This window comes from Capricornis sumatraensis, chromosome 1 (assembly GCF_032405125.1).
Source record: "Capricornis sumatraensis isolate serow.1 chromosome 1, serow.2, whole genome shotgun sequence".
NCBI lineage: Eukaryota > Metazoa > Chordata > Mammalia > Artiodactyla > Bovidae > Capricornis > Capricornis sumatraensis.
The window spans coordinates 107,325,074-107,350,046 of record NC_091069.1 but is presented as its reverse complement, the minus strand read 5'-3'; the positions used below and the strand labels follow the sequence as shown (position 1 = coordinate 107,350,046).

The following is a 24,973-nucleotide window of genomic DNA, read 5'->3' as shown; positions in this document are numbered from 1 at the left end:
CAGCCGTCTTTCTGTGGAGGGTGTCCTGGCAAGGGAGGCCCTCTGAGTTCGCTCCATCTAGGGACTCACACGCTTCTCACTGGGAGCCCTGGGAGGGGCCCTGAGGGTGACCACTCCCATTTTCCAGGCAGGCAAGTCGAGGCACAGACCAGGTGGAGTGTGGCCCGGCCTCGTGGAAGGAGGGGCAGAGCTGGTCTGGACCCGAGGCAGTCCTGCACTCTTAACAGCTAAGCTGACCATGACCAGAGAAAAGGGAGAATTCCTTCCCCAAGACTATAAAGTCCATGGAACTCTCCAGGCCAGAATATTGGAGAGGGTGGCCTTTCCATTCTCCGGGGGATCTTCCCAACCCAGGGATCGAACCCAGGTCTCCCGCATTTGCAGGAGGATTCTTTACCAGCTGAGCCACCAGGGAAGCCTTTCTAAGATGATAATATATATACATGTGAAGTGCAAGTCGCTCAGTTGTGTCCGACTCTTTGTGACCCCATGGACTACACACAGTCCATGAAATTCTCCAGGTCAGAATACTGGAGTGGGTAGCCTTTCCCTTCTCCAGGGGATCTTCCCAACCCAGAGATCGAACCCAGGTCTCCCACATTGCAGGTGATTCTTTACTGTCTGAGCCACCAGGGGGAAGCCCAGTAAAGGGGCAGGGAGGAATAAATTGGAATATTTGGGATCAACACGTACACACTACCACAAATAAAGGAGGTACCTAATAAGGACCTGCTGTAGGGCACAGGGAACGCTACTCAACGCTCTAACGGCCTATATGAGACAAGAATCTAAGAAAAAAAGAGAGTAGATATATGAGTATGTATGGGCTTCCCTGGGGGCTCAGCGGTAAAGAATCCGCCTGTAGCCCCTCGGGTGTGATTGGAGCTTGAGGCGCCAGGGCCGGAGACACCGCAGACCCAGGACCCGGAGCAGCTCAGAGGCGGTGAATAATAGCTCTTCAAGTCTGCAATGAAAAATGGCCTCCAACAGCAAAAGAGACACAGATGTGTAGAGCGGACTTTTGGACTCTGAGGGAGAGGGAGAGGGTGGGATGATTTGGGAGAACGGCACTGAAACATGTATACTATCATGTAAGAAACAAATCGCCAGTCTATGTTCGATACAGGATACAGGATGCTTGGGGCTGGTGCATGGGGATGATCCAGAGAGATGATATGGGGTGGGAGGTGGGAAGGGGGTTCAGGATTGGGAACTCATGTACGCCCGTGGTGGATTCATGTCAATGTATGGCAAAACCAATACAGTATTATAAAGTAAAATAAAGTAAAAATAAAAATTTTTTTAAAATGGCCTCCAATAAAACTACATTGCAAAACATGGGAAAGAAGCAAAATGGAACGAGTAAAAAAGTTGAAGAGGCAGAACCTGAAGAATTTGTAGTAGAAAAAGTACTGGACTGCCATGTAGTGAATGGGAAGGCGGAGTATTTCCTGAAGTGGAAGGGGTTTACAGATGCAGACAGTACTTGGGAACCTGAAGAAAATTTAGATTGTCCAGAGTTAACTGAAGCATCTAATTCTCAAAAAGCTGGTAAAGAAAAAGATGGAACAAAAAGAAAATCTTTGTCCGACAGTGAATCTGATGATAGCAAACCAAAGAAGAAAAGAGATGCTGCTGATAAACTGAGAGGTTTTGCCAGAGGTCTTGATCCAGAACGAATAATTGGTGCCACAGAAAGCAGTGGAGAATTAATGCTCCTCATGAAATGGAAAGATTCCGAGGAGGCGGAGTTGGCACTGGCAAAAGAGGCAAATATGAAGCATCCTCAAACTGTAATTGCTTTTTATGAAGAGAGACTAACTCGGCATTCTTGTCCAGAAGATGAGGCTCAATAATTATTTGCATTGCCTTTTATATATATTTATATATATATATATATATATAAAATGTGGGTCTTGGTTTTTTATTTATTAGTGTGAAGAAATAACAACATTCTAATGAAAATCAGGTTTGATATGTTTGTTTTGAAGTAATATTGGGGAAGTTACATTGGGTTTTTTTTTTTTTTCCCATCTGTAGCACTGGTTACTTTGAACAAATAAAAGCTTTCTGTAGTTGCCTCCTTCAATAGGAAAGAATTTGATACCATGGTATATTATTTCCTCAGCATTACAGAACAGTTTTTCTAAATGTTGGAGGAAATCTCCATAGTCATTACTCAATCAGAATTTAGAATTTGCATTTAACTCATATATGCCTGAGGACCATTCTAAGTTTTTTATATGTGTATACATAAAAGACATATGTAAATGGTTTGGGAGTTAATTTTTTGTTGTGGTTTTTGTTTTGGTAAATACATGGATAAGTCCATGATCTGGAATTACATCATTTTAAACAATATAAGAAATAACTTCAACTTAGATTGAAAATTTAAGTCTTAACCTTTCAAGTTAAGCAATCTTGTAGTTAATTAGACAAATTAAGGAGTTTAAATTGGGTAATTTTTTAAAGTATCCCTATCAGAATCTGCATCCATATCTCCATATAAATGCAGTTTTATATGCAGAAACCCTGGAAGGGAAATTTTTATCACTATCAACAAACTTCCCAACTGAATGCAAAAAGTAGAAAAATTCTGGTATGTTTTAATATAGCAAAGCAAAATTTAGTTAAATGGACACTTGATGGTTCCTTTTGGTGAACCATTGTTTTACAAGAAATTGAAGTCTCTGTGCTATATTTAGGAAAGTTTGTGATACATGGGATGTCTCAGATTTGTTCTTGGAAACCTAATCAGATAGTTTTAAAATACTGGCATTTTACAATCTACAAGAATAAATGAGTGAACCAACTTTCCTAAAAAAAAAAAAGAATCTGCCTGTAATATAGGAGACATGGGGTTTGATCTCTGGGTCAGGAAGATCCCCTGGAGGAGGAAATGGTAACCCACTCCAAGATTCTTGCCAGGGAAATCCCATGGACAGAGGAGCCTGGTAGGCTACAGTCTAAGGGGTTGCAAGAGTCAGACGTGATTTAATGACTAAACTGCCACCTCCATGTATGTATATAATATATAGAGCTGATTCGCTTTGCTATACACCTGAAACTAACACATCACTGTAAATCAACTGTATGTCAACAATTTTTTTTTTTAAGAGTTCCTTCCTGGGTGGGTCCCTCCTGCCTCCATTGAATGAGTGGCTACAGGAGCCAGCTAAGGAGGACCCCAGCAGTGACCCTGAGTGACTGACCAGGAACTCCCAGGGAAAAGAAAGGGCTGGCAGAGGCGGGAAGAATTACAAGTGCCCCAACAGCAAGGCCGTGGGGCCCTTCAAGACTCAGAGGTCCTCCCTCTGCCCTGGAGTCCCCGGTTGAGGGCCTTCTCGAAGGCTCTGCTTTCTTTATCCCCCTCCCTGACTTGCAGGACCTGAGTTCTCTTAGGGTTTAGATTAGCCAAGGGGCAAGAAGCAACGCCCTGCTGTCATGCTGGCAGCACCGATGTTTACAGTCTTTTAAGGACGGGACCAGAAGACAACGCGAACTGAAAGGGCGCAGAACGGGTGTTCCTGAGGATGCCGGAGCATCTTAGACATCCTCAGGTGTTTAAGGATGTTCTGATCCCACCGGCAGAGAGGCCAGACACAGCGCCTGGGCCCACTGCACCTGCCCTTCTCACGAGAGAGCCTTGGCCCTGCAGGGCAAGACCACAGAGCTGAAAATTCTACATCTGCACCAGCCCGGAAGCCAGACTCCTCCAGACTTAGTGGAGAAGTCAGTGGGTTAAGACGTGTTTATCAAAGGAGTGTAAGTCGGTACACACCTGGACTTCGGCTGTCATAGGAAGAAGGGACGTGGGAAGTGAGGAGTTAAGGGGAGGGTCAAGCACAGTGAGAAAAGCCAGAGACAAGAACGGGGAGCCTGGCTTCTTCTGTTTAATCATGAACTTGCCGTGCGAGGATCTGAGGCCGGCCCCCACCTCTCGGGGCACAGCGGGAGCCGCCAGGTCCTTTCTGCGCTCACGTCCTAGGCTTTCATGCTATTTAGGGCTGAAGAGCCAGTGCTGCCCAGTGCTGGACCTAATAGCCACATGTGGCTATTTCAGCTAAACTAAGGGACTTCCCGGTGGTCCTGTCATTAAGACTCTGTGCTTCCACTGCAAGGAGCACAGGTTCAATCTCTGTTTGAGGAACTAGGAACCCATGTGCCACACAGCATAACATAACATAAAAAAATAAAAAAATAAACTTATACAAAATTAAGAACTCAGTTCCTTAGCAGCACTAGCCGCATTTTAAGTGCTCAGTAGTTGATCATGATTTAAATTAATTTTAATTAAATTAATTTAAATGAAATAAAATTTAGCTTCACAGGCACAGCCACGTCTCAGATGCTCAGCGGCGATCACGTGGGACAGAGCAGACACAGAAGATTTCCATCAACACAGGGCACTCCATCAGCAGCATCCAGACTGTGCAGACAGAGACACAAGGTCCAGAAAGTGTTCTTGAAAGATGCGGTGCGTGTGTATACCATGGAATACTACTCAGCCATAAAAAGGAAGGACATTTTTGCCATCTGCAACCACACAGATGAACTTGCAGGGTAAGTCACTTAACACTAAGTGAATTAAGTCAGACAGAAATACTGTGTATCACTTACACGTGGAATCTGAAAGTTAAACTAGTGAATATAACAGAACGGAAACCAATCCCAGATACAGAGAACAAACTAGCGGTTGCCAGTGGGGAGAGGGACAGAGGCAGAAGCAATAAAGGTATAGGGGATTAAAAGGCACAAACTATCATGTATAAAAGTAATAAGCTACGAGGATATATTTTATAACATGAGCAATATAGCCAATACTTTATAATAAGTACAATTGGAGTATAATCATCAAAAATTGTGAATCACTACATTGTACACTTATATAATATTGTACATCAACAATACTACAATAAAAATGCTTTTAATGTTCTTGAGGTCACTTCTTTTTCTTTGTTTTTTATAGTCCAGAGAACTTATATTTTTTCACATCTATTATGTAATGAATTCATAGCGAATGGGTTCCAGCAGCTCAAGCTCCTTTTTTGCAGGTTTCTATAAAGTGTGTTTCTCTGGGTGGAACCAGCTGGAGCTTCAGTTAAACCCAAGTATCTTCCCCTTTGGCTTTCTTCTTTTCCCAATCATTTCCCTTCCCATGTTTCAGGAAGCTATCTAGACTCTTAGAAAGCCTAATATGCTCAGTGTGGACATTAATTGTCCTGGTAGGAATCATACCCTTAAATTGCTTGTTTGCCACAATCCCAACAGTATGCCAGGTCACACGGTGGGCTCTTCCAGTCTTGCCGTGGGAACATTTGGGGGCATCCCATTGTCAACAGTGCCCACAAGTATCAAGTTCCCTGACGTCTACAATATTACCTTTTCTGTAGATTCGCACATGTGTGGCCAAAGGAATGGATCCGTGTTTTCCAAGAGACCTAGAGAACACAAAGCCGGTGCCTTTCCTCTTTTCCTTTGCGTTGTTGGTCAGTCTGGTGAACTACTGGAAAATGATGACTTTGGCCAAAAGGCTGAAGTCACTTCCTTAGAAGGAGAACTGAGTGCTACGCAAGAGAAAAGCAATGAGACAGCTGGGTGTATCTGTTGCGGGTAACCGGGTCTAGGACAGGCAAGTATTTGTCAGAGATACCAGAGGTGAGTTAAAACACCACAATGCCTGGCCAAGGTTAAGGTCAATGGTGGAACACCAGCACATTGCCCTCAAGGCAGGCCACAACAAAGATGACACCTGCTGCTCCTGTAATCTAATGTCCAAGTGCCGTGTGGATAAGAGAAGAAAACAGAAGTATTACAAAGAGGATGGCAAGACTGTCACTATTTGCAGATGATGTGATTTAACACCTGCAAAATGCAGAAGAAACCATAAGAGGCTTTAGTATGGCAGAGGGTTACAAAATCAATATGCAGGAAACAACAGTCCCTTTACATGAAAGGAGAAGGACATATAATGGAAAAGGAGATCTCATATTTTAATATATTTCTTAAGCTTACATGGAAATATTTTCACTGAAAAATCTAAAACAGAAAAACAAACTAAAGAAATATATAGGCGTTCTATGTGAAGAATACATATATGCATATGGAAGATGCCAGACCTGCACATGCGGCATAGAAGATGGCTTAAGTAAGTAGAACAGGACTGTGTGTTAGCCACTCTGTCAGCCCCATGGACTGTAGCCTGCCAGAAAAGAGCAACCCACCCCAGTATTCTCCTCATTCTCATCAGAATCTCATGGAATGAGGAGCCTGGCGAGCTACAGTCCAAAGGGTTGCAAAGAGTTGGACACAACTGAGCGACTAAGTATGCACGCATGCAGAGTGTTTACACTGCGAAGGTCATGTGCAAATATGATGTCATTTACCATAAAAGACTCGAACTTCTGTAGATTTTGGTAACCATCCGTCCTGGAACGGGTCCCCCATGGACACTCAGGGAGGTGTGTGTAAGGATGCTCCTCATAATAAGAAAACACAAAACCAAAACACCCAACCTAGAAACAAAATAAATGCCCACCAGTAGGAACTGCTGGGACTTCCTTAGGGGTCTAGCGGCCAAGACTCTGAACTCTCACTGCAGAGGGCATGGGTTTGATCCCTGGTCAGGCCACATGGCATGGCCGAACATCTAACAAAAACAGAAAAAAGAATTGCTGGTTAAATTACATTGCATTCTTATTAAGAAATGCAAGGCAGTTATCAAAAGAAATGCATTGAGTCTATTGAAAGATGTCCAGTATTTTAAGAAAGCAAGTAGCAAAAGAGTGTATATCATATGATATTTATAAATACATACACATGGTGTATATAGACTATATATGAAAGAGTACAATAAAACCTAGAGGTTATTTCTAAGAAACAGAATGAGAGAAAAGGATGAGATATTTTCAATCAATGCTTTTATTTTAATGACCAAATGTAAATTTTATAAAGAATTAATCTTCAAAGCACAAAGAACTGATACAAAGAACTGACTCATTGGAAAAGACCCTGATGCTGGGAAAGATTGAAGGCGGGAAGAGAAGGGGACGACAGAGGATGAGATGGTTGGATGGCACCACTGACTCGATGGACATGAGTCTGAGCGAGCTCCAGGAGATGGTGAAGGACAGGGAAGCCTGGCGTTCTGCAGTCCATGGGGGCAGGGGGCGGGGGCAAAGAGTGAGACACGCCTTAGCGACTGAACAGCAACACCCGGGCACAGTGTAGACGTAAATACAACGGTGAGTAACTTCTTGCTAAAGTCTGACTGGAAGGCTGGATGAAGGCTGAGTTATCCTGGACTGAAAGCACAAAGAAGGCGCTCCAAACCCATCTCTGTTAGCAGTCAGCAGAAGCTGAAATTCCGTACTCTTAACTTCAACGCGGAGGGTGAGCCTGAACTCCTGATGTTGGCCAACTGGCGTCCGGCTCAGCCGCTGAAAAACAGACAAGTCAGACTTTTCCCCAAATAAGGCGGCCCCAGGGCGGCGTCCAGGGGAGAGCCTTTGGGCCTCCCTTTAGCTTAGCACAAGCCCACCTTGGTGAACTGGGCCCTCGCTGCTTTGCATCTGGCTTTCTAGACCCTTCATCTCTCACCTGACGTGCTTACTACTAAAATGTGAAAACCTAGACCAACTGTCATGATTGACAGATTTGCTGTGACTGGTGCTTTGCTTATGATAGTAGCCTTTATGTGACAGAGAATATAAGAACCTTGATGTTGCTCACAGAATGTGGGGTAATGAGCACTCACGATGGTTCAGTAAAATGTTATTTTTAAAATATAAGAAGGTAGGATGATTGAGTGCAAATCTATATATGAGGATAAATTGAACTGTGGAATATAAATCAGGCAAAATAGTCTTGATCTATGTAATGTAAATCAGATAAATGTTTGTGATTCTAAGATGGTATAATAAAGAAAAACTTTAAATTTGTATATATTTGTAGCAATGGTATCTTAATTACACTATGATTTAGTGACTTTCGAACTATAGAGATGTAAATGAATTATCTATAAAAATTGTTATAGTTGTGATACAGAGTATATTTCCATTCAAATAATATAACTTAATAAATACTGTATTTTAGATACATTCTCTAATAAAATTGGAATTCTAAAAAAAAAAAAAGAAAGCGCTTCAAGAACTACGAGCCCAGACCACACTATGCTAAAGCCCTTCGATCCAATCTTCAGCCCCCACGGGTGCCACTCTCTGATGTAACCATCTGGAATGGCTGACCTGGGGACAGACTGTGAGTGCCATGCTGCTCCAGGGATAAGACTCAAGTTTTTAAAGACTGGTTCATGTAATTAAAAGCACAGCAGGCTACTGAGTACTAAGCAGACAGCATACATTTCATTAAGGAAGGTCATCTTTCCTGGCACAATCTGATGGAAAGCAGGGCAGCAGTGTTCAGAGATAAGAAGCTCACAAGTTGACTTTGCCCCCTTCGGACGAGATTTGGCAAAGAATGACCTGCTCCCTTCTATCAAGGAGGCCAGAGGCTAGCTAGCACGTGGGACTCAGCAGATGACAATGAATTTCTGAAAAGATCTATGTGTTCTCAAAAAGGCATTCTAAGGAAAAGGAGAGGGAAGGGAGGGGAGGGAAGCGGAGAGAGAGAGAAAGAAGAAGGGAGGGATGGAGGGAGGGGGGAAAACCTCACCAGCAAAGATGACAATATATTTTTCAAATACAGGATTGTATGTGTGTGTGTGGAGAAGCCTAGGATTTCTTTTCATCATCAATAATGATTTTGTTTCAGACAAAATTGATGGTTTTTATGTCCATTATCTTACTGACTTATTTTTTTAAGTGTTTATAGTTTTCTTTGTTTTCAACATTGTGGCAACACTCAATCACGTTAAAACATGGTTTTCTAAGCATTACAAGTGATAACAAGCCAGGGTAGTCTTCTGGTATAATACGTTTCACAACAGTAGCCTAAATGTTGAGGAAAATCTAAGCCTGTCAATTTCATACAGGCGTGGGTGTATGCGCACACACACATGCACACGCATATGTGTGCGTGCAACAATTTTAAAGCTGCAGAGCCTCTGTGTGCTCAGTCATGTCTGACTGTGACCCTGTGGACAGTAGCCCGCCAGGCTCCTCTATCCATGGAATTTTCTGGGCAAGAATACTGGAGTGGGTTGCCATTTCCTACTCCAGGGGATCTTCCTGACCCAGGGAGCAAACTCGAGTCTCCTGCATGGAAGGCAGATTCTTTACCACTGAGCCACCTGGGAGTCCAGCAGAGCCTACTGGGCTAAGATAATGTAGGCAGCATCTGGAGGTGCCTAAAATTACTCCTGGGAAAATAAGGCTTAACATTTAATGAACTTAAGAGAGTAATGCTTTCCTTATAATGTTAATGCTTTATTTTCACTGCTGCAGAAATATTTATTGGGGCTTCCCTGGTGGCTCAGAGGGTAAAGCGTCTGCCTGCAATGCAGGAGACCTGGTGGCAGACACTGTCCTGGGCACAGGATTACGCCGATACAATAGTCTTTGCATTTTAGTAACCACTGAAATAAAACTGCTCACAGTTGGAAGGTATTATTCTTAGCCCTGTATTTATTTAGCCCTTTTCATCTTGTACTTTTATTACCCCATTTTACAAAGGGACTGAAGCACAGGGAAGATAACATCCTTGACCAAGGTCTCACAGTGCAGACCAACTTGACTCTGGAGTCCACCCTCGTAACTACTGCATATTACTGCTCCTGTAACATGTCTGTGCTGTGCTCAATCGCTCAACTGTCTGACTCTGTGCTTTCTTTTTAACACACACAACACCAAGGTAGGTTGTTGTTATGCCCAACTCTTTTGCGACCCCATGGACTACAGCCCAGCAGGCTCCTCTGTCCATGGGACTTCCCGGGCAAGAATATTGGAGTGGGTTGCCATTTCTTTCTCCAGGGGATCTTCCCGACCCAGGGACTGAACCTGTGTCTCCTGCATTGGCAGGAGGATTCTTCACCCGAGAAGCCCTAAAGGAACGTAGGCATTTGTCCATAAAGAAGGTGGGCGTTCTTGGGGTAATGCGTGCATTCTCTTTGGCACGCTTTCAGTCTCGGCTAAGCCATTAAAATAAAGTGAACAACAGGCAAGAAAAAGCCCGCAAGTAAGTAATCCTGCCAGTGTGGTCCCTGTGCTATCTAGGAGAGAAAACAGAGGAGGAAAAGAAAGGAAAATGAAATAAAAATGAAATGGCTATTCAATACACTGGCATCACCGACTCCATGGACATGAGTTTGAGTAAGCTCCGAGAATTGGTGATGGACAGGGAAGCCTGGCGTGCTGCAGTCCATGGGGTGGCAAAGAGTCGGACATGACTGAGCAACTGAAATGAACTGAACTGAACTGAACTGATTCAATACAAAACCTCTGATCATAAAGTAAGTAATAAAGTCCTTGATAAAGACTAAGCAGATCATTTCAGGGTATGTTCTGCCTTCAGGTATTATCACAAACATGGCCTTGCTGTATTTCATTCTCGCCGTATCCTAGTAGGGTAAAGGACCACCCAGCCCTTGTTTTACGATATAAGATAAAGAATGTGCTCATGATCTCAGCCACAGGCTGGCTGTTACTGCTTCATTCCAAGCCACGGATATAGCACATTGGACTCTATTTGGGCCTCTGCACAGCTACCCTCCAATAAATGCAGGAAGTCACCCCCCAAACATATAACCTCTCTACGCCCACCCAACTCATCTATGCCACCGTCTCAGGCATGTTCACAGTAGTGAGAACTAGGTCATTACCTTAAATGTGTTCCAAGTAACAGGAATACTCTGAATGTGGAGGTTATAGACTATGTGACCATTCGGTGATGGTATTTCCCAAGATATATCAAGGAAATAACAGGTAACAGAACACACTGGAGTCCAAGTGTGCCCTGAAAATTGTAAGTCACTGGGAAGAAATACACAAATTCAGAGTTGATGTGAAAAATGAGAACAGCTCTGGAAATGCTGTGTCAGGGTCAAGCACGTGGTTGAGTCTGAAGGATACACCTACAGTGGGGCTGCTCCAGAGAGGGAGAGGTGTTGCCAGATGTCTGCAAGGGCTTCCTGGCCAGTTCATGAACTGTAACCCAGCGAGTTTTGCTGGTGAGTGGTCTGTTTTTAGGAGTTTATAGTCAGCTGGAACATAAAGAAGGCTGAGCGCTGAAGAATTGATGCTTTCGAACTGTGGTGCTGGAGACGATTCTTGAGAGTCCCTTGGACAGCAAGGAGATCAAACCAGTCAACCCAAAGGGAAATCAACCCTGAATACTCACTGGAAGGATTGATGCTGAAACTGAAACTCCAATACTCTGGCCACCTGCTGGGAAGAGCCGACTCACTGGAAAAGACCCTGATGCTGGGAAAGATTGAGGGCATGAGAACCGGATAATAGAGGATGAGGTGGTTGGATGGCATCACAGACTCAATGGACGTGAGTCTGAGCAAACTCTGAGAGATGGTGAAAGACAGGGAAGCATGGCGTGCCACAGTCCATGGGGTCACAAAGAGTTGGACATGACTGAGCGCCTGAGCTACAACAATCAGCTGACTCCGACCTGAGGATTCTCCATCACCGTCTGAGATCTGCACCTTAGGATGGAAAGGTAGCTGTGTGAGCAGAGCTGAGACCTACCCGAACTGTCCCAAATCCTGACTTCAGCCCAGAACAATGCTGTTACCCTGTAGCCTGGGCAGCAGATAATTCCTCGGAGAACAGGGGTCACCACAGGGGTCTGGCAACCTATGCAGCAGCAAGAGCTTTGCCTTTGAAAACTAATCTCTGTAGCAACCTAATGGCAGAAGCCAGCTCAGAAAATTGCCCTTATCTCTGCAGTGAAGTGCCTGCTTCCTGTGAGTGAGCTCTCTTTGTATTTCTTTATGCTGATAGTTTTAGTCACCTGATAGTTTGAGTCACCGTCTGAACAAGTAACCACAGATCAGAGCAGGGGGTGGAGGATGTCACAGCCTTCACTAGGGGCAGCTGGAAGAGGAGGGTCACTCCTTGAGGCACAGCATCCTTGTTCCCTGTTGGAACTAAAGTGGGTCCCATTGCCCAGCAGCAGCGAGGGTCCCCTCCCTTGGCCAGCTTTCTGGGAGGGGAGGGGGTGTCTCTCCTCTTACGAGTTTCAATTACACACCAATGACTATGATAGCTTCTTCTGCAGCACAAGGAGGGAGTTCCCCCTCTGAAAATGTACTTTCTGTCTTTAATGCGAGAAATAAAGTCTAAGGCAACCACCAGTCTCTATGGCAGAACTTATGTGAAGTGACCTCCCCCTGGTGGCAGGCGCTGGTGTTCAAACAGCCCCGGGACTAGCTCTCAGGACACCATCTCCTCTGCCCCTCCACCAGGACTGGCCACAGATACCTTGCTCTTTGGGGGCCCCTAACGGTAGCGTGGTGACAGTTCTTCTTGTTCCTGCCGATGAGACTCTGGATGTCCACCTCACTATCCACATGCCCTGGGTGCCCCCTGGAGCAGGAGATGGCAACCTATTCCCGTATTTGTGCCTGGAAAATCCCATGGAACAGAGGAGCCTGGCGGGCTACAGTCCAGGGGGTCACAAAAGATTCTGACACGACTCAGCCGACTAAACAACAGCTCTGCGTGCTCAGCGAGGGCTGGGGGATGGGGCAGGGGAGGACAGCATTGCACAGGAAATCAGACAAGCAGTGTAACTGGCGGGCTGGGAGAAAATTCTAGTTCTGCTAGTATGTAGTGAGTTCCCCCTCAGGAAACCTCAGCACCGCTCTGAGCCTTGATTCCTCCCTGCAGAAATGAGGAAGGCTTGAGCCCAAGGTCCTGTCTGCCATCGTTCTGTAGCTGCGCCCAGAATCTGATGCCCAGTTGCCACGGGATTCTATGTGCTGATTAGCTTTGCAAAGGCAGCAGAAAGACGTTGTCATCTGTAAAATGGGCAAATACAGTATCTATCACAGAAGGTTGTTAAGAAGGATGAGTAGGCTTCCCTGGTGGCTCAGACAGTAAAGAATTCGCCTGCAATGTTGGGTTGGGAAGATTCCCCTGGAGAAGGGGATGGCTACCCAGTCCAGCATTCTTGCCTGGAGAATCCCACGAACAGAGAAGCCTGGAAGGCTACAGGGCATAGCGCTGCAAAGAGTCAGACACAGCTGAGCAACTAAGCACAAGAAGGATGAAATCTAACAATGTACATAAAATATTTGGCCAACGGTAAGCACTAATAGGGTGTTTATCATGAACTATATAAATACTAAGTACGTATATAAGTGATCACTCAAACTTCAGATGAAAGAGGGGACTACTACCTTCGTGGGACGAGATGGGCAAACTGGAGCATAGAGTCACCCTGTCAACAATAAATGACTATCAGGAGATCTGTAAAAGCCCCTAGTAATGGACAAACTTTAAAAAAAGAGAAAAGATGCACTCAAATGTTCTGGCTTTGTAAGGATAAACCTCTGGCAAACTCTCAAATGGCAACTGGACAGAATTGGCTGTGGGGTCAAGTAGAGTGTCTCTGACACATGTTCCTCTTGGAGCAATGAAACTTCCAAGACCAATTACAGACACAAGCGTTAAGTGACCGAAATTGACCTTCTCTCTTCCATAAACCGGCAGACAGGCTTCCCAGGGACCACTGCAGGGTAAGGCAGGAGTGTGGGGATGGGGAAGCCAGAATGTCACCCCCCGAGTATGCCTCTTCAACATAAAAGTTATTTGGAGCTGAAGGCAGTTACAAAGCACATATGCAGGAAACCTCCATCCTCCCTCTCTTTCTTGCCTGAAGGTAGGATATACATGACCCTCTTAATGGAGACGTTCCAGAATCTCATGGAGGAGTGTGCCAACGTGCCCATCGGCTTCCTCCCATGAACTGACTTCCCTGCAGCGAGCTGGAAGCCTGAAATGGCTTCCCTCCCTCCTACCGTTTCTCTTATCAATTTATTCTTCGTTGAAGAGGCTGTACAAGCCAAGTTCTAAGTCTCCACGTTGTCGTGCTGAGGGTTCTCCCCCCTGATGCATGCTGCATGCGTTAATAACTGTTTTTCTCTTGTGATCCATCTTTTTCTTAAAGAGTCACAGCTGAAAACCTAGGACAGGCAGAGGCAGGGTTCTGTCTCCCCTACAGGTGCGAGGCTGGAAAGCCGGGTGGAAGAGAACTAGAGTCACGGTCACACTAGGGAACATTCTGTTGCTGAGCCAGTTCCTGCTGGGGAAATCCTTTGGGGTAGCAAGGGGCAAAGGGGCTGCACTCTACCAATGGAAGAGCCAGAAGCAACCCCACTGAGCTGATCCAGCTCAACCTGCTCACTTCATAGATGAAGCAGCAGAGGTCTGGGTGGACATCTCGCCCAAGGACAGGTGGTTTGTTATGGATCTGTTAAGCCCTTGCATGTGTGTGTGTGTATATGTGCTCAGTTGTGTCCAGCTCTTTGCGAGTACATGGGCTGTAGCCCGCCATGCTCCTCTCTCCATGGGATTCTCCAGGCAAGGATACTGGAGTGGGTTGCCATTTCCTTCTCCAGGGCATCTTCCTGACCCAGGGATCAAACCCGTATCTCCTGCACTGGAAGGCAAGTTCTTTACTACTGAGTCATCTGTGAAACCCATGAAGCCCTTAGGCTGTATTTACATAGCATACACAATTAAAAAACAAATCACGTGTCTTCCCTGCTGGCCTGTGAGCACCAGGAGGAAGGCTGCTGTCTGTCATTCACCGAGGGCTGTGACCTCTCACAATGACCTCACCGAGACTGTGGGGGTGGGATTACTGTCCTCCTTCTGCAACTGGGCAGACTGGGGGCCTGGGGAGGTTGACTGACTCATCTGGGGTCCTACAGAGGGCCTTGCCACCAGCACAGTACTCAGAACACAGCAGGCCCTGAGAAACACGTGTTAAAATGAATATGCCCTTTGACTAGACGAATTCTCTGCCACCCATCTGAAGTGACTCATGGAAAAGTCATGTGTAACAGGAAAAATTAGGAAACAAACCAAATATCTACCAATAGGGGCTGGTTAAACAAAGTATAGTATGTGTGCAATGGAATACTATACAGCAGGAAAAAATGATACCTTTCTGTGTACCATTATAGAAACATCTCCAAGCTATACTGTTATGTGGGGAAAACATCAAGATACAGAACAGTGAACAAATATGCAACTTTAGTGTGTCAAGGGCAAAGAGATGAAAGTCTAGTGAAATACCCATGTTATATTCAAATATGCATATAGAAACTCCGGAAGCAGAAAGTTTACCAAAAATCATACTTTTGAGAGGACTGACTATCAAGGATTGGAGAAAGACTTTTCACTATGTACCTTTTAATATTTTCTGGGTTTTGAACAATGTGAATGTGTTACTATATTTTAAAAAAATAAATTTAAAAATGTATCAAAATGCATAAATTCAATGACAATAATAAAAATAAAATTCAAACATTATCTTAAAAAACACTTGTTGAACGAGTGAATGAATGAATGACTGAAGGAAGGAGTGACTGAGTTGAATGAATGAATAAATGAGTGAAGTGATGGAGCCAGGATTTAAGTCCAGGTCTGTCTGGCTCCAGCACCCAGGTACTGCCTTCTGCTTGAACCCAAGAATGTCATCAGGGCTGCAACCGATGTCCCAAAAGCACTCAAATATATCTGTTAAATATAAATAAATGGCTGAGAGAATAACAGAGTTGTAATTCATCTGAACCTCAGTTTCCTGTGGATAAAAGAACTTTATTCATAGAGCTATCCTAGGGCTGAAATAAGATGTGAAAGATATGAAAAATTCACATGCATTACTGCATAGTGTAAATGATTCCAGAACAGGCTTTGGAGTTGGCTAAAACCAGTTTTGTGCAATGTAGGAGAGTGGGGTTTGATCCCTGGGCCAGGAAGATCCCCTGGAAAAGGAAATGGCTATCCATTCCAGTATTCTTGCCTGGAGAATTTCATGGACAGGAGTTTGGTGAGCTACAGTCCATGGGGTCGCAAAGAGTCAGAAATGATCGAGAAATTAACACGAAAGCAGGTTTGCATCATAGGGCCAGCACTTACTATGTGACCTGGGACAGGTTACTTGGCCTCTCCTGGCCTCAGTTTTCACATCTGTAGAATGGGAATAATAGTACCAATTTCATAGAGTTCTTGTAAAATGATGAAATGGTATATATTACACAGAAAGCGACTCATGTAAATGAACAGAAACTATTTTATTATCAGTAAGGTAAAGCAGAAAATTTAACGAAAATGATAAAGCTGACAAAGTAAAACAAGCTATTGTTGAATGAAAAAAAAACCTCCAATATTAGCTTTCTGAATTCAATAACATTTTTGTCTTTCAATTCTGAATTCAGGCCAACCTCAACACCTTTTTCTCTGGTGTTAATTATGGTTACACATGGGAACTACATATTGCACATGCTGAAATTAGTAATGAAAGGAAAAGTACTGAGCCTTCCCAATGTTAAAAAAAAAAAAAAAGCTTTTGTTTCCTGAACTTTCAGTTCAGAAGTATATAGACTGACAGCTTTTGCTGTAAACCTATCAACCAGGTATTTTACTTACATTAAGTAGTGGAGTCTAAAATCACATTCTTTTATAGTGTTATAGGTTCGATCCCTGGATCAGGAAGATTCCCCTGAAGAAGGGAATGGTAACCCACTCTGGTATGGCCATGGTATAGCCCATCACTGCTCAGAGCGATTTCCCTTTCACTTTTCACTTTCATGCATTGAAGAAGGAAATGGCAACCCACTCCAGCGTTTTTGCCTGGAGAATCCCAGGGACGGGGGAGCCTGGTGGGCTGCCGTCTATGGGGTCACAGAGGTGGACGCAACTGAAGTTGCAGCAGCTCAGAGAACAGAGCAGAGTCACTTATAGTTTCATTAAGTGCCAGCATCTCCATGCGCTGATTAGTATTTACAAAGGAAAAAATTCTCTGTCGCAACTGAATTGTATTTGAACGACTAGCACTCCTCAGCCCTTGAAACGGGTCCAAACAATTGTGTGCAGAAAACATACACCGAGGAGGCGACTCCCCAGCCCACCCCCAACACACACTGACGTGCACAGCACCATCACCGTGACAGGAGTGGGGCCGGCACAGAACAGGGTGGCCTGTAGGCAAAAAGAACGGACCGTGTCACCTGCTGGCCATTTTAGAAAGAAGTAGGGCTTGAAATATAAACACTGCAATGAAACAGCCTCTGCTTTAGCTGTTCTATCACAAAGCCTTTTTTTTTTTTTTTTCCGGTTCCTTTACGTAATTGTCTTGGGGCTTGAAATGTCTGTAGTTGCTGACAAGAGGCCTGAAAACGACTGCACCGAAGAAGACGTGCTTTGGGCAATGAATGAAGGGTGCTGATGGGTTGAGCTGGAAAGGGGATCGAATGCTTGTGAGGGAGAGGAACAGGGAGGAGAGATCAAAAGAACCTCATGGACGTTAATATAGTCTCTGTTTGTTTATATATGAGCCAGAAATTCTGAAATTAGGGAAACGGCGGATAACTGTAAACTTTGCACGTATGTAATAGGTGGGCTTTTCTTTAAACTTAGAACATTCTGAACTTTCCCAAATAAACTAAAGCATACCATATTGGCTTAAGATCTCTCCACACTTGAGGTTTACGGGGAAAGGTGAGGCTGGTTCAAGTCTGAGAGAGCCAGCGACACTAGGCTGAGAAGTGCCAATGGTCCGGGCAGGCGGGGGTGCCACGCTGCAGCGGAGCCTAACTGTCAACTCTGCTGCCGGAGTGTCACCTTTGACAGCATGCTGCCACAGGCTGACTCGGGACAGGCACAGACAGCCACATGGCCAAGCACATAACAGCCACGCAAGCGGAAACCACGCACTTCAGCTGTGCCACGTGGGATCTCCCCAACGTTTCAATCATCAGATCACTACTGAGTGATAACTTGTTTACTACCAAACTACAGGCTTTGGGAGGACAAGTCTGGGATCTGACGTCTGGTGGAGAGAATCCTGTGGACAGAGAAGGCTGGTGGGCTGCCCTCTACCGGGTCGCACGGAGTCGGACACAACTGAAGCGACTTAGCAGCAGCAGGAGAGCACGCAGCGGCACAAGGGGATGAGCATGGAGGGCAGGCGAGGCAAGCCCACGCTCGAGGAGGTGTTCTTGCTCTTGTCCCAAAGGCTAGGCTCTCAGCATGACGGCCAGTCACCCTGCTTTACAGCCACGAGGTCAAATGGCGCTTAGGAGAAGGGAGGCCTCAGAGCATGGCCCTGACTCTCATCTTGGACTGGAGGAGACCAGGGCACAGATCTGGCTGAGAGTGGAACCAGTGATCGATGACTCAAGGATATGTTCATGATATGACAACGATTCTGGTCAGGCTAGACCCCTTTTGGCTAGATGGTGGTCATCAATCCTGTCTCCCAATTAGAATCACATTGGGGAGTCTCCCAGGCCAAGACTCCCAGGACGAGACTGGAGTTGGTCTGGAGGGGCCTGGGCACAGGCATTTTGCGAACTGCTCAGGGGCCTTCACTGATAAAAAGAATTTAAGGATACCGCTCCAACTCCTTTCACAACCATCAGGATATTTCATGTTTTTAAAGGAAAGTTATGGCAGTATCCGGAGAAGGCAATGACAACCCAGTCCAGTACTCTTTCCTGGAAGATCCCATGGACGGAGGAGCCTGGTGGGCTGCAGTCCATGGGGTCGCTGGGTGTCAGACACGACTGAGCGACTTCACTTTGACTTTTCACTTTCATGGATTGGAGAAGGAAATGGCAACCCCCTGCAGTGTTCTTGCCTGGAGAATTCCAGGGACGGGGGAGCCTGGCGGGCTGCCGTCTATGGGGTCGCACAGAGTCGGACACGACTGAGGCAACTTAGCAGTGGCAGCAGCATGGCAGTATCACAAATCTTACATGGGCGTTTGTTTTAAGAAAGGTGAGTTTATTCACTAGGAGAGTGAATTTTTCTATGATTAGCATTTTCCAAATTAGCCTGTCGATCAAATATACATTCATGGCTCAGACAACAGAAACATGGTGTTCGTTTCCATTACTCTATGGAACCATCTCTACTGCCTGGAAACTAACAATATTATGTGAGAACTCTAAACTTCTGGTTAGCTTGGTGACAACTAACTGAACTCTTACTCCAGAGAACCAGCCAACCGCTGCCAACAATCCAAAGCACAGGTAATTACTGGTGCAAAGCACAGCTCTACTTTCTCAGTAAAAAGCAAAAAGGTTCACAAAAAGAATACGGCAGTGGAATATGCTAAGCAAACATATGTACAACAGAAAAATAATCTTATTTTAATAAAAGTTTTCATTTATTTGTAATGGTGTGAATCTCTTAATTATTTGAAATTAATGATGATATGGCTTCATTTTTTAGATAAACAATTAATGAACATGTTGATTATAAATAATTTACAATACTGGATGATGATCCAGCTAACAAAAATACATTTTACATACCAGATCCAACTGTGATAGTTAGAAAATGAGCTTCCAGTATTAACTCCCTAATGAAATGATGTCAGTTGCTCAGTCCTGTCTGACTCTTTGCGACCCCATGGACTGTCGCGTGCAGTCTCCTCAGTCCAGTGAATTTTCCAGGCAAGAATACTGGGGTGGGTTGCCATTCCCTTCTTCAGGGGACCTTCCCAACCCAGGGATTGAACTCTGGATCTTCTGCATTGCAGGCGGTTTCTTTACTGTCTGTGCCACCAGGAAATGAACCGATAGTTCGGGTCAATTTCTTTCTTTCCTTTAAGATGAAGGTCAGAGAATGACATGAACACATGGGAAGAACACTGACACAGCCTTTTTCCTTCACATCACCTGCCACCCTCTGGATGCCTGTTTCCCCCAAATTCATAGACTGATGTGCTCCCCCTCGAAGATGATGGTATCAGCTATTCAGAGGTTATTAAGGATCATGAGGGTGGGGCCCTCATAATGGGATTAGTGCCCTTGTAAGAGACCCCCACAGAGCTCTCTCATCCGTTCCACTGCATGAGGGCACAGAGGAGCCTATAACCCACAAGAGGGCCCTCACCCAGCCATGCTGGCCTCCACAACTGCGTGAAATAAGTTCCTGTTGTTTAGAAGCCATCAGTCTGTGGTATTTTGTTACAGTAGCTTTAACGGGTTAAGACACTGTCACTCATCCAGGTGACCCTCCAACAGACTAGATAAAGATACCCACATGGCCAGACTACCAGCACAAAGGGGACCTCTGTGGGCAACACAGTTAACAGTCTGCCTACTCAAGGGTCAGACACTGCTGACCTCAAGTAGAATCACATTTTCACTACAGCACCCCAAGGCGACACTCCAGCTTTAGGAAAAATGGCCTCCAAAACGATAAAGTTGTCCAACTGAAATCTCAGAAGCCGCATCTTCCCACCTGGAGGGGTGGTGTTGGCTAAATGAGAGACTAGCTTTCTCCTGGAAGGCTTTCCAGTGGTCTGAAGGACCCTGTAGATGGGCGACCAAGACACAGAGCTCCCCCAGCCCACATTCGGAGGCTCCTGAGCCCTGCATGGAGAAGAGAGCATGGTTTCCAACCCCACAAGCCTAGTGCAAACACCTGGCCAGCTCCCCTGACAACCCAAGCTAAGATCCTCACAAGGGGTCTCCTTGCTGCCTCTCCTGTCCACTCAACCTCCTTCCCCAAAGCCATTCTCCAGCTAGCTTTTAATTAGTACAGGACCCGAATCCTTCCCAGGGCCTCCCAGGCTCCCAAGGAACCGTTCCCTGGCTGCATCCAACCTTGGCCACCACCACCTCCCTCACTGGGCCCTGGAAAGGCCTTCGCTCATCCTTGCCCTGGAACTTCCACATCTGCTATGCCCTCTGCCTGGAGGCCCACCACACAACAATCTACATGGGGAGCTTCTTCCTGCCAGCCACACCCAAGCAGTGCGGAGTGGCCTTCTGGGGCCACTTGGTGTAAAACGGCCTGCAGGCTGACTCTCTCTGCAGGTCCTCTTTACCGGCACTGATCCCAGAGCTGTGTTCGCCCCCTCCACCTTCTCTGAGCCCTGACCCCACCTACCAGCTGCATTGCTTGGAGTCCCCAGCTTCCTGGCTGCCAGCTTGGTTCCACCAATGATGAGATCAGAAAGCTGGGGCAAGCTGGGATACTTCTTAACTTGCAGCTCGCTGCTTCAGCACCTCAGTTCCATCCCTCCATGTCTGTAGCTCCTGCCAGAAGATTCCTCCCCTAGGGTCCCAGCAACAGGACTTCCCTCCATCCAACACTCTCTGTTGATTGCCTCAGTCCTGCCCCCACCAACCGGTTCTTCATTACCCCTCCGGAACCACTGCAGTATCCCTGCTAGGTCCTGGCTGGCACAGCCTACTCTCTGTCCTCTCCTCGGCCACTCCCTATCACACCAGCCTGATTCCCACCTGTGCATTCCTTTTTAAAAACTGTCTCCCCCTTTCTCAGCCTCTGCTAGAACATAAGCAGAAAGCTCATCGTGTTCACCACTCTGTCCACTGGGCCTAAAACAGCACCTGAAGCACAGGAAGCATTCGCTAAACAGTAAAAGAATAAATGAACGGTGTCTCTGCTTAAAACAGTACCCTGTGAGTAAGCCTTTCCCCGATCGTCTTCTGGTAAAACAGCAGTCACCCTCCCCTCCCCATCTCCTAAGGCCAATTTCTTTCCTATAGTACCATCACCTCCTGACCTATTTCATATATATTTGTTTATTGTCTTGTTTTCCCCAACAAAAATGCCAGTCCTGAAGGCAGAAAGGCTCTTTTCTTCACTGCTGTGCCCTCAGAGCCTAGAACAGTGAGTGCCTGGCTCAAAGCAGAATCTCTACCCATTTGTTAAAGTGAAGAGCTTGCAAGGTGGGAAACATTTCAGATGCAGCAATTTCAGGATGGTCTCTGACACAGGGAAGACTGCAAAACTATGAGACTGCTAGGCACACAAGCGACATCTTGTATGATCTGATCTTGCTCCTTTGGCATGACTGCCTAGGACCAGTAAGAAAGAAACTCCATATACTGACAGACCTCAGCCTCAAGAAGAGAAAAGGTTTTAGAGTGAAAGGAGTTAGACCCTGTATTTGTGCCAACTGTAGCTTTAGAAAGCATGCACGGACCCTTATCTAAGCACATAGCACTGGACATCCTTTCTGAGAGTAGATGGGCCTGTACCTGATAAACACATGGGTCTTAAGGGCACCAATCTCTGTTCCAATGTTGTCCCTCTTGGCAGCCGCCTTCAACTCCAGTTCACTGACACTTAACCGCGGACTCAGAGCCAAGCATCCGAAAGCAGCACTTTCTTTGATAGCTGCTCCCCTAATGGGGCATCTCTCTCCAAGGCAGGCTTTATCCTGCAACGCCAGCGGAGGTACACATTTTACTCTGCACACTGATTGCAGATCAAAAATAAATCCCTCCTCCCCACCACCATCTGTTACTCATACCTGCCCCCTCACCCTCCAACGTGTCTAAAATGTGGGGATCTGGAGGGGAAAATAAAAGCAGAAAACAAAATCCAACTCCCCCTTTACTGAGTGTCCCCTGCCCCACCCCCTCTTCAGGGAGCGGGATTCCCGACTAACTATGCTCAAAGGCCTAGCAAATGGCCCCTTCCCCCCAACACCATTCGACCAAAACTGGCCAAGCGCTGGATAAAGAGCAACCGCAGCTTCTCACCCAAACATTGGCTTTCCTTCCCAGGCGTGCAGATTGAGAATGCGGAGACACCGTCCTATTTATGTACAGTGAGTCAACGTCGCGCAGACAAATGTCTGTTTCCTCCTCCCTATGAATGAAGTGACCCCTCCTCAAAGGAGTTAAGTAAAGTGCCCGGCACGACCCAAGACTCAAGGTGAGGGTACGCGCATCCCCGGCCATTTGGGCAGCTAATTCATGCTCCGATCGTCTCCTGCGATGTGGCCCTTCTAACGCACCCGAGTTCACACCCGGGGCCGGGGGGGCGGGAGGGGGGGCAGGGGCATCTCTGGGAGGTGGTTACCAGCCAGCCCAGGTGAAAGGCAAGTCCCTCTGAAGATCCCCACCATGGGCGGGCAGCGCGCGGCCCGGCAGGTGCTAGGGAACCCGGGATCTCGGGGAGGGCGCTCCCACCCCAGCCGGGACAGAGGGGAACCGAGGCAGGGTGGCCGGGGACATCGCTGCGTTCCTCCGCCGGCGGCCCGGCTTGAAGAGGCTGCCCCGAGCCGGCCCCGGACCTCGGCGCCACCTCGTCCCGGCAACAAGTGTCCGCCCTCCGCCCGACGGGCCGCCGCGCCCGGGCCCTCACCCGGCACAGGCCATCCACGAACACGCGCGGGTCCAGGTGGCAGGCGATGGTGGCGCTGGGCAGGTCCTGCAGGTCCACCTCCTCCATCATCTCGCAGTCGATGAAGCTCCAGTCGCCGCCGCCCTCGTCGGGCCCGGCCGCCCCCGAGAACGGCGCGAAGGGCCGCAGCGTGTACCCGGGCTGCGCTCGCGCCTCGGCCGCTTCGGCCGCTTCGGCCGCCGCCCCGAGCCGGGGCCCGGCGGAGCTGTCCTCCATGACCTCGCGCCCGCGCGGCCCCACGCGGGATCCTCGCGCCCCTCTCCGGTCCGCCGCCTCGGGGCTCGCGTTGCAGCCGGCGGCGGTCACCGCGGCTCCGGGAGAGCGCCGGGCCCCGCCCGCCGCCTTTCCTTTCGGGGGCCCCAGCCGGCCACAGAGGGCAGAGCTACGGCTGAGATATCCGCGGGCCCTTTAAGGCCGGCCCACGTGGGTTATTGCTCCCGTGGCCGTCCAGCAGAAGAAGCCAATAGAAGAGTGCAGCTTCCCTCACGTGATCCGTAGGCTGCCGCCCTCAGTCTGAAGCCTCCGAGAGGCCATGTTGGTTACGGGCAAAGAGCTCCTTCCCGGGTTCCGCTTTTCTGACAGCGGACGCCAGCCCAAGAAGCCGGGCAGTGTCTTACGCGCAGGGATGATAGCTAGAGCGGCAACCCTTCTGTGGGTCCCATGTGGTGACGTTTTTGAGGCACAGAGGCCAACTTTGGGGGGTTTAAGCGAGATATAGCCCTGGCTGCCACCGTTGGCAAATGGTTAAATGCTTACCGTATATTGTCAGATACAGGCACAATAGGGATTGAACCAGACCCCGATAAACAATACCCTCCTTTTAGATTTTTAGCTTATTAGTCATTATATCATGGTTCACAGAAGTAGTCTTTGAATTACTGCTATCAACTGAGTTCCTGCGTGCGTGCTAAGTCGCTTCAGTGGTGTCTGACTGCAACCCTATGGACTGCCAGCCTCCTCTGTCCAAGGGATTGGCCAGGCAAGAATACCGGAGTAAGTTGCCTGCCCTCCTCCAGGGGACTTTCCCCACCCAGGGATGAAACCCACATCTCTTTGCATCTCCAGAATTGGCAGGCAGGTTCTTTACTGCTAGCGCCACCTGGGAAGCCAGGTGTACAGTTCAGTTCAGTTCAGTTCAGTCACTCAGTCGTGTCCAACTCTTGGCGACCCCATGAACCACAGCACGCCAGGCCTCCCTGTCCATCACCATCTCCTGGAGTTCACTCAGACTCACGTCCATCGAGTCAGTGATGCCATCCAGCCATCTCATCCTCTGTCGTCCCCTTCTCCGCATGCCCCCAATCCCTCCCAGCATCAGGGTCTTATCCAGTGAGTCAACTCTTCACATGAGGTGGCCAAAGTATTGGAGTTTCAGCTTTAGCATCATTCCTTCCAAAGAAATCCCAGGGCTGATCTCCTTCAGAATGGACTGGTTGGATCTCCTTGCAGTCCAAGGGACTCTCAAGAGTCTTCTCCAACACCACAGTTCAAAAGCATCAATTCTTCAGTGCTCAGCCTTCTTCACAATCCAACTCCCACATCCATACATGACCACAGGAAAAACCATAGCCTTGACTAGACGGACCTTAGTCAGCAAAGTAATGTCTCTGCTTTTGAATATACTATCTAGGTTGGTCATAACTTTTCTTCCAAGGAGC

General features: G+C 47.0%; 2 protein-coding genes across 3 annotated transcripts in view; one reads left to right on the top strand and one right to left on the bottom strand.

The window, feature by feature from the left end:
- The window catches only part of RCAN1 (regulator of calcineurin 1), a 121,844-nt gene extending 98,313 nt beyond the window's left edge, over positions 1 to 23,531 (bottom strand). Inside the window, exon 1 of the mRNA XM_068971386.1 lies at positions 23,277 to 23,531. Within this exon, the coding sequence (XP_068827487.1) occupies positions 23,277 to 23,531 (255 nt within the window). The remainder of the gene's footprint in view (positions 1 to 23,276) is intronic.
- Positions 1,308 to 1,856, top strand: LOC138078753 (chromobox protein homolog 3-like). Of its 2 annotated transcripts, XM_068971601.1 has the most exons (2): positions 1,308 to 1,473; positions 1,544 to 1,647. In XM_068971601.1, exons 1-2 carry the CDS (start codon positions 1,308 to 1,310, stop codon positions 1,645 to 1,647), a joined length of 270 nt encoding a protein of 89 aa, XP_068827702.1. The 2 variants fall into 2 exon arrangements, with proteins under 2 accessions (XP_068827702.1, XP_068827631.1); XM_068971530.1 differs by having other exon boundaries at positions 1,308 to 1,856.
- Positions 23,532 to 24,973: the final 1,442 nt, after the last annotated feature.

Excerpts from the sequence above, each read along its gene's own strand:
- LOC138078753 (XM_068971530.1), top strand. The coding sequence starts at position 1,308 with ATGGCCTCCAATAAAACTACATTGCAAAACATGGGAAAGAAGCAAAAT.